We start from the raw sequence: 13,171 nt of genomic DNA on the forward strand, positions 1-13,171 counted from the left end.
TGCACTAAGATAATTAAAATTAAATAAAAGTCCAGTGGCATTGACATGCTGTCAAAACTGCTCATCGCTAGAACCAAAGCTGTGTATGTTTTCCAGAACATCCAATAAAGCACTTTCATATACTATAGTGATCACAATTATTTTCTTCGCAATAAAATCTCTTTCTGCAGAGCAAAATCACTACTCTGAAACCACAGATTGCAGAGATTTGGGCAAGTCACAGGAGTATCTGCTGTGCTGCCCTGCCAGCACAACAATTAAAGCACTGTTGAGGCAGAAAGCAGAGGGCTGAGAGAAGGAGGGAGGCTGTATCCCTTTTCCTCCGACCAACCCAGCAATGAGCGTATCTGTTACACGTAACACAAGAACTGTGAGCGGCACCCAAGTGAAGTTTCACCTTGATAAGGGGAACCCTTGATGCTGGTGGACAATGCTCTCGTGCACTTTTCTTGTGCTTTAACATAGAGTGGAACTATCCTCTCTCATACAGCAAAATTCAGTGTAATAATAACAAATAAACATCATCATCGTCAACCCATGCAAATGAAGCTCTGACCATATGCCAGCCAGCTCTGCCAGGACTGCTGGCAGCTCCTTGCCCTGCAGGGGAAAAGAGGCAAAGAACAAGTTCTGGAGGGCAGAACGTTTCTAGACTTCAACCTTACCTGTTACAAAGTGATCACAGAACCATTATCAACTGCAAACGAGCCCCAACCAACACTGAATTTAGTTCTTATGGGGTTTATAAGCACCTTCACAATGCCCCTCATGCTGTATGTGGTTTAGGAGAGTTTCACAGAGCTCCCAGATTGATCGAGATCTACTTTTCTGAAATGGCTTTTTGATCATCAACATCCAGTTCTACCAAAAAGAAGGAAATCCAGGCCTGAATTCAGCCAGCTGTGTAGGGAAGGGCATTCAGGAGAGGCTCTTCATCACCTTGAGGATCTGCCCCGCTTCCAAAAGCCCCACAGCCCCAGTTATCATGCACAGACACCAGCACAACACCAGACAAACCCACAGCACCCCATGCACGACAAGGGACATATCTCTGTTGGCACAAAGCAGCACCCGAGTGGTAAAAGCACAGCGCTCCCCCTGTGGAGCCAAAGCACAGCCGCCCTGCACCTCCCTGAGCAAACACATGGCATTTTACTGCCCACAATTCACCCTATGCATCCTGACAAATTCCTTCTCCTGAAACTCACCGTTGCCCCAGGCGAGGCTTGGTGGCACCTGCCGCAGCTTCCTTGCTTATCAGAGCCACGACAACCTCTTATCTATAATTAGAAGGATCACTTGCTGATTCAAGGAAGGTGAAAACCTGCCCAGACCCAAGCCAGGCTGACATGCAGTGAGGCACCGGGCAGAGCTGGGCACGCGTCCCGCTGGGAGCTCTGAGCAGGGGACGGCCTCTCCTCATGGATCTGGGGCTGGAGGGCAGCCAGGGCCTTGGTGGGATGGCTGCCTCCTGCTGCAGGCCCTGCAGATCAGCACGTGGCGGCCAATGCTGCAGCTGGACCTCAGTGAGAGGAATTTCTGCCCCCTCGTAAGCACTCAGGCCATGCACATTTCTTTGTTGCTAACAGCAGATAATATATTCTCCCCAGTTAAAAAAGCCGTACAAAACCCTATTATGCACTGTGGCTATTTAGGTGAGTGAGATGCCCAAGCAGGACAATAATGGCAAAACAAAATAGTGCAAAATAATATTTTAATCTTATGTAAACACATGGACGCAAAACGATGTCAAATTTGTTAAAAAATCTTGGACATTAATAATAGAAAATGGGATTTTCTTCATGTATAAGAGTGAAAAGAATGGTACGAGGAAGTAGTAACAAAATATTAGTAGAGGAAACTTCCTCTTGGAAAGCAAGCAGAATCAACACAGTATATTGGAAGTGTAAGTCTGTGATGAAATGATGATAAAAAAATAATGGAAGGAAGCAAGGTACAACTAAAAAAAAAATTCTGGCATGAGCAATGGATATGTTTTCATGAATTTCATTGCACTTTGTGTGCTAATAAAACAGTCACTGATCTTTGCATTTTAATTTACAAGAGCCAAATCTTCAAACCTATTGAAAGCAGTCCATTTGGCGATCAAAGAAATCCAACAGCTCCAGCAGCTACCTGAAAATTAAGACACTCTCATTAGTTATGTCTTAGTAATCTTACCACAAAATGCAACAGTCTGCAGTGGGGCCCTGTGACAGCAGCCTGGCTACAGCAGCCATGAACACAGCTGCAGCCATGGGCATAGACAGACTGAAGTTGTCCTTCACTGACACTGATCAGTGTCAGCCAAAAAAGCACGAGTTCAGTGAGCACAGGTCAGGTAAAGCAAAATTCAGTTGGAACACAGAGTTGGGAAAAAAGTCTGATCAGAAGGAAAACTTCATCTTTTCAACTAGCTGCTTTCCTAACTGTGATTAGGAAACACCGATTCAGAAAAGTTTGAGATAAGATGCATCTGCTTGCAGTGCTTCTGCTCTTACTGCAGAGAGCCTGCAGACTACCTCACAGCTTTCTATTTACCTGACAAAGTTGCCTACACTGGACAGGCTACCAAAAATTAATGACATTTTCAGCTTTCAGCTCTAGCAAACTCTTGTTAAGAAAAAAAAATAGCATTTTCAGACAACTTCCATGCTGCTAACATTTTTACAAACGTTTAAATATCTCACAGATTTTTACACTGTTTTTACAAGCATACACTTTTATTTGCAGAATTCCTCATGTGAGATATGAAATATCATCAAAGCCTATAAATATAAAAAGACTTTACTAGGAAGTTTCCTTTTACTCACCTATCCATGTGAATCACTTACTCTAAAGGCACGGCAAGTCTTTTTATTGCTGCAGCACTTGCCATAATTTATATTGGAGGGTGTAAACGTTTGAGAAAAGCCCAGGCTCATGAAGATCCGGTACTTTGAAGATGCGATCTGTAATATTATTCATTGCATCACTGTTTTCTATCTTAAAAGGAGGTGGCATCACCGCAGAGCTGCAGCTGTGCACTGAGACTCTGTCTCATCATGAACATGGAGGCAAAGCCCAGACTTGCAGTGCACCTGCGTGCGCTCTCATCTTGCTCTAATAGTACTGACTAAGCACTGGGAAAATTCTCAGGCCCTTGTTTACTGAAAATAAGGATCTTTTAAGACTGCCACCATATTTGAGTGTTTTAATTAAGCTGTAAAACTTCAATAATTGAGATCCACAGGTGCGAAATGGTACAAATCGATGATAGAAAGGCCCATACCTCCTGGTGGGGTAGGTGTTCAGCTCTTCCTGCTGGACGGAGGCTCTTTTCTGCAGAATATTTACCTGCAAAATACATCCCAGGTGAAAACGCTGTACAAAATTCTAATAAATAAGTTTACACCCATTTCACAAAGGTGTTTTTCTTGTCTATTCTGCCTAAATAAAATGCAGTAATGCTTTAGCTGCATATTAGAAGTAATGATAATGCTCCATAGCAGATTGTCAGGATATCCCCAGCACACCACTTGCTGCATGCTACCCACTTTAAGAATAGAGTCAAAACAGCTTTTACATTCAGCTTGTGGCAGCATATGGATTATCAAGGGGTTGGGAGCTGCAGCTGTACCCTCAGTGCAGGTACAAAACCTGAGTTCCGATCCCCACACTTCTGTTCTTGTGATACCCACCTGCTCTTGAAGGGTATGAAAATTAATGTTTATCAACACAGTGGCAGCTTTTGGAGAACTCACCAAAAGCAGATCATTATTTTTAGTGATATTTATTGAAAATGTTGCCCGAGCACACAGGATTTTCCTCCTGTTTATTTTTATCGCTGCTTGGTGCTTATACCAAGCCCGTCCTCTTCATCCCCCTCCAACAATAAATAATCCTGACAGGTGCAGAGATTCTGCTGCCCTTCTTGTCTGATGTTTTGAAACAGGAATTCCAACAATTTTCAAAGACCAGCACACCTGTGCTTCAGGAAGGAGCCCTGCTTACCGACTGGTCTGTGGCTGCAGTGTACCAATGGCAATGCAGCCAGCAGCTCTGTGTTTCTGGTGACACCCAGTTTTTAGTGTGTGCAGTTACTTTTACTCTTCTGAAATGCACTGGTGCTCACAAAAGCCCCGCAGGTGGATATCAGATTTTACTTCTCTCTTTTTGAACTCGTTACAAGATGTAGAGTTCTTACATTCGCTGCAGTGCAATGCTTCCTACCAGACAGTGCTAATGGTCAACAATGCTTTAAAAACAGCTTTTTACTATCAAGTGGGAATTGATTTCCTCAGTTAATCCTTAACTTTTTATTTCCCATAAATATTTCAGTGAGAAAGAGCATCGATTCCATCAGGAATCACTTGACATATAAGCAGAGTGTCTATAACCACAGTATTAAAGTTGTGTCATTAGCAACACATAGGAATTTGAAACTTTCCCCTGTGAACATTTCCTACTTCTGTTAAAGGCAAATTTTGCCATGGGAAACATCTCATGCTTGGAAAAAATGCAACATAAATACCCTTCTACATGTACAGAAAAGAAAAAAAGGAATAAGAAGGAAAGAAGGAAGGGAGGAAGGAAAAGTAAGATCAGTAAAGCAAATGCATTTAATGACCAGGCATCTCCATAGAGGGAGTGCATAAGGAAGAGAAATGGAGAGCTTGTAGATCTCTACCAGCTTGAAAAATGCTGTGTCAAGCCCTCACTTGCAGGCTGTGTCCTCAGGGCCGTCGCTCCTGCTGGAGCCCTGGGCAGCCTGAGGCACCTCCAGCACTGCCATGGCACTTCGTTTCTTCCCTTCCTGTCGCCAGGACAGATCCCAGAGTTCTGCATGGGGCCACCTGCCAACACTGACTGTTTTATTTGGATTCCCATTATCCCACATCTACGATCACTGCTCTTTATTATTATTTATCCTTCCTCAGACCTTTCTGTGTCTGTGAGTTCAGGCAATGACAATAATGTATGAAGAACTTTCTTCCAGCTCCTCATACACTCAATAGAACAGCACCAAATGACCTCTTTGGGAACTCAATACTAGAAGTATTAGTAGTTCCCTATTTACAATGACATTCTGATATTTCTATTAGCCAGGCTTGTGTCTATTTCACATAAAAAAAACAGATTTTGTATTGCTGCAGATGAGCTAGTGTTTTGCAGGATTTAAGACAAAGCATTACAGAAGTGAAGACGGCATCTGAAGATACAATACAAAAGCTCTCAAGGTGAAGAAAGTGGGGGACGTGACTGAGGAGCATGGGAGCACTGCCATAACCTGGTTTTGAAACTTAGTATGTTAGCCAAATTGTAGATGGCCTAATTTCTTGCCTAGACAAGAATGTTTTTACCCAGGCCCCAAAACTGAAGATAAATAATAAAAATTTACCTGAGATTTTAAAGATACGATGGTATCTTCAAGTTCCTGCCTCAAAGATGCTGGCATTAGAGTTTTGAGTTTGGTTTCATATTCTTGTCGTATATGGGTCACCTGTACAGGAAAAGAAAAATATATAAATAGGGCTACTCTGAAGGTTAGAAAGTAACTTTATTTTCACTTCTTTTGTCCAGTTTGCAGTCCAAGTAAACTCAGAATTACTGTATCAATGGAAAGGTAAGAAGAAAGATCAGCAAAGACCTGTAAAGAACCAAAGATGTGTAAAAGAGGAAGAAAGGGAAAAGAAAACATGAAAAGGAAATGGTTATGGAAAGGAAACAACAGTAATGCAATTGTTGGGCTATAGTCAGAAGAAGTTATAATACTACTTTCCTAACTGTATCTCAACAGGGATACAGGCATATGGCTGAATGGCCTGCTAATACCAGTGTAAGTATTTCAAAACTAGCTTTAAAGTTATTATAGACAAAATCCACAAATTGTTCTTTGCCCCTTTTCACAGCTCATGGTTCAACTACTCTTCATCAACTGAGTTAAAACAGTTTCTCCAGTGGTTTTTTTCACTTGTTGCAAGTAACTGGATAAGGCCACCTGACAAGAAAACTTGGCCCGTTTCATGTAAAATAGCAATATCATCATTTGTACAATTAACTTTCTCCCCATAGTGCCAACATTATTGTGTTCAGAAGTGAACAGTGAAGAATCATAGAACCGCTCAGGTTGGAAAAGACCTTCAGGATAAAGTGCCACCTCAACCTAACCATGGTACCCTAACAGCCCACTGTTAAATCATGTCCCTGAGCACCACATCCAGATGGTTTTTAAACACATTAGAAATTTGCAAGGAAACAACAGGCAGAAATGTCAGCTTGCTTTTCTGTGCAGTTATGAGATGTCATCCAGTAGCTTCCAGCAACTCAGACACGTCGTGAGACCAGATGTTCACATAAAAATCATTCCTAAAGAAGAACGTCCTAGTCCATAACCTTACCCAACAGACGTGGAGTACAGCATGAAGTGCTGCTACACGAGGACAGACCAACTGGAAGGGCTGTGCTTTGCAACCCCCAGTGTACCTGGATTTGCTGAATCCTGACAATCGAGTCCTGGGAGTCTCTCCTGGCTTTGCCCACCAAGTCTCCCAGAACTGCTGCACACTTTATTACTGTGCTGAATCAGGGCCTCACATCTATACTGAAGTTCCAATAGGATTAACTGCTTAATTCAAATTAAGCAAGTACTTAGGTGTTTTTTTCTGGATTAGCAGCCGAATGTGTGAATAAATGATAAAAGGGGGCTCTATAGCAGATTAATTTAGGAAATATTTTTAAACTTTCAAATCGATTCTTTCTTATCTAATGCATTTACACAGCAACACCATTTTGTGCTGATTCTATTCTAGCAACATTTTCTTAGCTTGCATTGGAAGCACAAGTCAAAGCCTCAGCCTCCCAGCTCCGTCCCACTTGCTTGCACAGGTGGGGACCAAACCAAGGTCAAGGAACGATGTGCCAATTACCACCCTGTGCACAACTCAGAGCATGCCAAACTATGCATTATGCATAGTGCAATTATCAATATAAAAGGAATAAAACAATCTGATGAAACTTCAGGAAAATTTTGCCTATGAGTCATTCTGACATGCAGAAATCTCCAAATCTCTATGCAAATAGGCAATTAGAGGCTTTCCTTGTGAACTGCAAGTGATGCCACCATGCAAATATAAAGAAATAACAGGAAAAAGATCTGTAAGACAGGAAACCTTGTCTGAACTCTGCTTGTTTATAAACCAGCGATCAAAATTTATGTTTCTTAAAGTTACTCTGATAAACTTGTGCTAGTCGTTCTGCAGAGGCTTACAAAGTTATGGATAGGTGCCTTGCCAGCATAAACATTTTCTGAGCCAACTGCTCATTTGGGTGGGGACCTCGATGCAGTCAACTCACACCACAGCTCCATGGAGAGCACTGAGGATGTGAGGAGCTGAGCCTGGGCTCCCAGCAGCTTCCTTAGGTGCAAGCATGCAGGAGTCCCTCATTGTAATTCTTCCAAGAGGAAAGTCAAGGCAATTTCATTCTAAATAGATGCAACAAAAAGCTGAATACAGCTCTGTGAGTGAAATAATAATGATCTAATTGTGCAACTTGCAACCAGGTCGCTGTTTTTAATAGTTTAATCTGCAAGTGTCCTCCAAAGACGTGCTTTCACAATGCTCTTTAACATTTGCCATTGACTCTGCAAAGCACCCAGGGGATCGCTCCCTTTGATGAAGGTGTTTCTTGGAAAGTCAGGAAGGAACACGTGAGGTGCTTTAAAGTACAGCTGTAGTCTGGGTCTCCTGAAAGACAAAATGAGAAACAAGCCCTGGTAGCAGAAGGGTTGCCTGGAGTTGATCTGTTACTCTATTTCAGAAAGAAGATGAACATTTTTCTTGCAGTAAAACTCTTCTTTGGGATACAACTGCATTTTGTTTGTTTCTTAAGTCAAAATATGTTGCTTTCAACTGTGCTCACTCATAATTATTGCATCACAATGAGATGAAAATAAGATCCCAGCTGTTTCCTGTCACATTATGATAAAGAACATGCTGAGATTTTCGGCTGAAGTTACTATCAAGGTTTATTGACCCAAGAGATTAAAATAGTGCATGGCAAAAATCCGAATCAGTTCTTACAAGTGAAAAAGGACACACAGTGGGCTAATATATGCTAATCTTAATGAGGGGAGGTTTTTATTTTTTAACATTGATTTCTGACCCAAGGAAACTGATGTTTGCAGGGATTTTGTGTGTGCATGCGTGTGCCTTAAAGGCTCTCTTGTTCTTTCATAGCTTCAAGCTGCAGCCCTAGGATCCTCGAGCACTGTGTCTCCTCTCGCACTCGTGAGAGATGTTTAAAATTGCAATTCTTCAGCCCTCAGGAGGGCCTTATCTGCTGGATGAGGACAGCTCTATTTCAGTTACTGTTGGGTTCGTTGTCATTCAGTCCTGAGAAAGCTGTAGGTTCATTTTGGTGAGCTTCTTTAATCCACGAACCCCCAGGAAGGTTTTATAGCTTTTAATATGAAGCTGCCACGCTGCTCTTTGTTTATTCAGGTTGGTGGCTAGGATATGAGGTTTTAAGGTTTAATCATCAATCATCTCTGGTGTCAGGAGAAAGAACCAAAAGCAGAAGTTGCCAGAAAGAGGTAAGCTATGGTCAGTCACAGCAAGTTAGAATCAAGATGAGGCAAATATTCACACAATTATGACCTGGTCACACTGTAGCCACTCTTCTCCTTCAAAAAGCAATATCCTATGCACAACCAGGAGAAATGCAGCAGCTTTAGGATGATCAGATGTACTTCTGCCCATGTACTCACAACAGCCTGTAAAGCAGAGGCTATTCTGCTTCTCTGCTATGCTTTGCTATACAGCCATATTGCCCCAGTATCTTGGGCAGGTTGCTCAGAGCCAGCTCTCCCTTTTTCAAGAGGTCTACAATGCTGGGTTTGCCTTCCAGTGGCCCTGGGGCTCTAGATAGTGCAACATCCCCTTCTCAAACCATTGAAAAAACAAAAACACTGCAATCTTCTCCAGATCTCCCAATTGTAATTACTTGATTCAAACCAGAGGAGCATAAGGAAAATGCTAATGAAACAGTGAAGTACGCATTGCCAAAGCAAATGAGGGGACCAGAGATGAGTTGTTCAAGTTCCTTAAAAAGCCTATCTTGCCTTGAAGGGCATGAAGTCAACATTTAGTGTACGTCAGATAAGAATCGAAAGGCGGTTCACTTAACTCAGGTTTTGTGGGTTTTTACTATCTCAATTTCTGCCTGTTTGTAACATTTGTGAAGGACAATAATTCCACGTGCCAGGAAATACTACGATAGTGACCAAAAGGCATAATTAGGATCATGTAATTATTATCAAATTTTCTCTGCATTTCAGGGGAGTAAGATGAGATAAGTTCTTTCCTGCCTCTCTCCAGTCCTTTCCTGCGTTATTCAAACAGTGTGGCTGAAAAAGCTGTCATAATGCTGTTTAAAAGAGAAGTCTCTTTAAAAAGTTTATGCCTCTGTTCAACAGTACAAATCTCCGTGAGAAGACATGAAAGATGTGTTGTAATAAATCTGAAGACAGGTTAGGGTACCAGCAAGGTAAAAATAACTCCTTCAGCCTTAGGCAAACCATTTCATCTCAGACTGAAGTCTCAGCCTTCTAAATGAGGATAATAATAATACTGCGTAGGTCAGCTTCATTCAGGTGACGTGAAGATGGCTGAAGTAATTTTCTGAAAGCAGTCTGAAGAGGCCAAGAGAAGGACAAATTACTACGATGCCATCCCAATTAAAAAACACACAAAAAGACAAACAACCCAGAGAATATCAAAGTAACAATTAATCGCAGCTTGGTTCTCTTCTCCCTAATTGCTGTGACTCCTCTGCTTCTCAGCACTCCCAAACCCTCAGTTAATGAAGCTCTAATCCCACAGAAGTGCTGAGAACCTACATGGGCATCTTCTTCCATCAGCTCCATGGGGAGAGCTGGCCCAGCTCTACGGCCAAGGAACCAAATCCACCAAAACCTGCAGCTTCCTGAAGGTTCAGATCTCTCATGGTTCTCTTGTAAAAGAATAATTACAACTGGAAATCTTTTCAGACACTTTTTTCTGGTGAATAATCAAATTATGTATCATTTTGTTGTTCAATAAAGAACAAGGCCTCACCATTCATCCTTTCACAAAGCAGCCAAATAAGAAAATCCGCTGCTTTTCTGTCTATGACCTCTCTTACTTCAGGCATGTGAACTGAGAAATGTCTGTCGAAATACAGTTCTTACAGGTTTAAAGAAATATTTTGCAATTTGATACAAATGTTCTCAAGTTCTTAAGGAAAGTAATGAATGCTATAAATTGCACAAACACAGCACGGCTGCGAATGGTAACTGAGTGTGATCAGCAGAGCCAGTTATTCTGCCAAAGGTACACAACACTGCTCTCCACTGAGCAAAAATAGTGTTGGAGAACCTACTCTGCTCTGACAGCCCCCAAAAAGCATAAATTAGTGGCACAGCTGTCCACTTTATTTGTTTTTAGCTGGTAAACCATTGGAGCATCCAAAATAGGCTTGCCTTGATGTGTTGCTGAGCTGCAGGGACCTCCTGTGAGCAGCTCAGTCAGCTCCTTCCAACCTGCACCCAAGAGGCCTTGCACTTTGCTGGTTTGTATTTCAATATCTTTCTTTTCTTACCCAAGATCTCCCACCTGGAAAATGCTCTGTTTGTAGTTAAGCAATACAAGTCCATATGATTCATAACTGCAGAGGAAGGGAAGTCAGGCAAAACTTTAAAAAAATCCAGTGGGCTGCATTATGGCAAGAATAGCATTCTTGGGATTACGCGAGCTGGAGAGGAATAAAAGCTTTCACTGTCAACACCATGGAACAACCAGGAATGCTGTGGCTAGAAAATTCACTCTGCTCTCTCAGCCACCCCCTCTTAAGGGCTCCTCTATTGTTTCAGTTGGGATTTGGAGGATCCTTGACCCGTCTTCCCCTCCTTCCCGATGACTCATCCAGATGCCAGCCTTGCTCCTGAGCAATGTTTGCTTCGGCCCCTGCCAGCACTGCTCCTTTGCAGTGGGGATGCTCCGCTCCATGGGGCAAAGGGAGCCCAGCTGACAACGCTGACTTGCTGCATAAGAACAGAAAACTGAACCAGCCCAGGAATTAAAGCTGGGCCAAGGCTGAAGACACATGGTACTCATTTACGGCTCTGTCGAGGGCAGGGAATTTCTAATATGCTATCAAGATAATTAAGTCTGAAATAAAGCTGTAAGCATCTTTGACACCAGCATGGGAAAGTATTTATGTATCTCATACATTCCTGTATGTGTTACCTTCCACATGATCCCTTCCACCCTGGGGTGGATCAGCAAGTCAAAGGTTCAGGGTCTGCTACGCAGAGGTGCCAAGCGCTCCCCAATGACAGCAAGGGCTGACAAAGCTCAGCAGCAGGCAGGATGAAGCTCAGCATTCTCACACTGTCTGTGTGAACAAACAAATCTTTGTAGATAATAATCAGCAGCTACTTTTAGTATTGCCATTTCCCCTCTGTCAAGAACAAGAATGGAACCAGCATCTCAACTGGAAAAGAAGCTGCTAGATTTATGGTCAGAAAGAGTCCATGAACTTTGAGCACCACGGTAACCACGGCTCTCCATCCCTGATGTACTTTTAAAGACAGGATCAGTGCTGATTCAATTGCAAAGAAAATAATAATTTAAAGTGTAGATGGTGATAAATATCTGCATAAAACTAGACTTATTTTCTGTCCTTTTTAGCTCCATCTAGGCACCTCACCTGAAAGAAATGAATAGGATAGCTCACTGACCATTGCTGTCACCCAGCTGGCTCCTCCATGCAGTGCCACTTCTCCTTTTGGTGTTCCCTGCATTAAACACCACGACAAAGACAAGGAGCTAGAAAACTGACATTTTTAAAACCTCTCTAATTCATGCATGCTAAGGTATACTTCTAATCTCGCTTGTTAAAAATTCTCTTCCTTCGATCAGTTGTCTGTTCCCTATTTTCTGTTTCACTGCCTTTCTCCAACTGGCCACTTCATTTTGAAATTCATCCAGGCCTATGGAGTAGGTATACATTCGTGTATTTTCCAGTTGTGTCTGATGACCAAAGCTCGTGTTTGATCACTGACTTCCATACAAACATCATCACTGCCTTCCCCTCTTTCCTCTGACAGGCTCACAGATGGTGAGATCCTTCTCTCCTGCAGTTTCTGCCGTATGGAGCCCCGGTAACTTTCAACTCCATTGATTTCCAGCTCCTTTCAAATCCCACCTGAAAATTTGCTTTTCTGTGCTTGAATCTCAGCTTCTTCCTCCTCCTGCTACTCTAAAATGTCATGTTTACAGTATAATTTACTATATTCTGTTTAATTCTGCATTCCTTTCATGATAGGTTGTTAAAATGCTGACAGAACCCACTATGACAAACGGAAGTTCTGATTTATTGTAACCATCTCAGTCTTAAATGTGGGGGCACTACTGATTAAAGAGTGCATCAGTGGAATTGCACATACAGTAGGCATGAGCCAAGATAAAAATGGTAGAATCTGGCTCCAAGTAATGACAGCACTAATTTTATCATGCCTCAGTCAACACTGCCATGCAGCCATAGGCACATCTATCTCCATGAAAGGTGTAAGGAAGTATACATCAGTTTCCTTGGGACAGGGAAGAGGCTGCTTTGGAAGCAGACTTCTTGCAGTGTTCACCAAGGCCAGAGGGGAGGAAGTTCCACTGCTTCCATGTTCCACTCTTCTAGAACATATATCAAGCTTTGGCAAAGCTGTGGAAGCAGCCATGGTGGAACTGTAAAGGAAGACCCAGACAATGGAAGTAGGGGAATTTCTGTGAGTTCATCTGACTGCCTTTAAAACTCTGTGATATCTTTAAAACAAACCTGAAAATAAATATGGACAAAAAGCCCTGAACAAAAAGGATATTACTCAGGTCTTCCAGCCTTTGTTGTGCTAAGAACCATTTGGGACACATACCCTGGATGTAGGCATATCTTGCTCATCGCTGTCTCACCGTTCCTTTACTCACAGCTCCCCAAATCTGCAGACAATAGCACAGTTGCCATCAAAGATAAGGTGTGGCAAATGTTAGAAGTTCCCTGTGCTACACAGCAGCTGAAATTTCAAAATGATGCATCACGGCCTTCATCTGAGAACAAACAGATTTAGTTGGCATGGAAACAGTAAGTTAGGCTGAATGTG

At 42.3% G+C, this 13,171-nt stretch overlaps 1 protein-coding gene across 3 annotated transcripts in view; it reads right to left on the bottom strand.

Moving 5' to 3' along the window:
• Nucleotides 1–1,621: 1,621 nt before the first annotated feature.
• CEP112 (centrosomal protein 112) overlaps nucleotides 1,622–13,171 on the bottom strand; it is a 139,966-nt gene continuing 128,416 nt past the window's right edge. For 2 of the 3 annotated variants that reach the window (XM_048965506.1, XM_048965507.1), the window contains 3 exons: nucleotides 5,381–5,482; nucleotides 3,272–3,336; nucleotides 1,625–2,136 (listed from right to left, as the gene is read on the bottom strand). In XM_048965506.1, coding sequence (XP_048821463.1) covers nucleotides 2,133–2,136; nucleotides 3,272–3,336; nucleotides 5,381–5,482 — 171 coding nt within the window. In that variant the 3' untranslated portion in view covers nucleotides 1,625–2,132. Of the gene's footprint in view, nucleotides 2,137–3,271; nucleotides 3,337–5,380; nucleotides 5,483–13,171 lie in introns of all 3 variants that reach the window. The other variant, XM_048965509.1, reaches the window with a different exon arrangement.

Source organism: Lagopus muta, chromosome 18 (genome assembly GCF_023343835.1).
Source record: "Lagopus muta isolate bLagMut1 chromosome 18, bLagMut1 primary, whole genome shotgun sequence".
NCBI lineage: Eukaryota > Metazoa > Chordata > Aves > Galliformes > Phasianidae > Lagopus > Lagopus muta.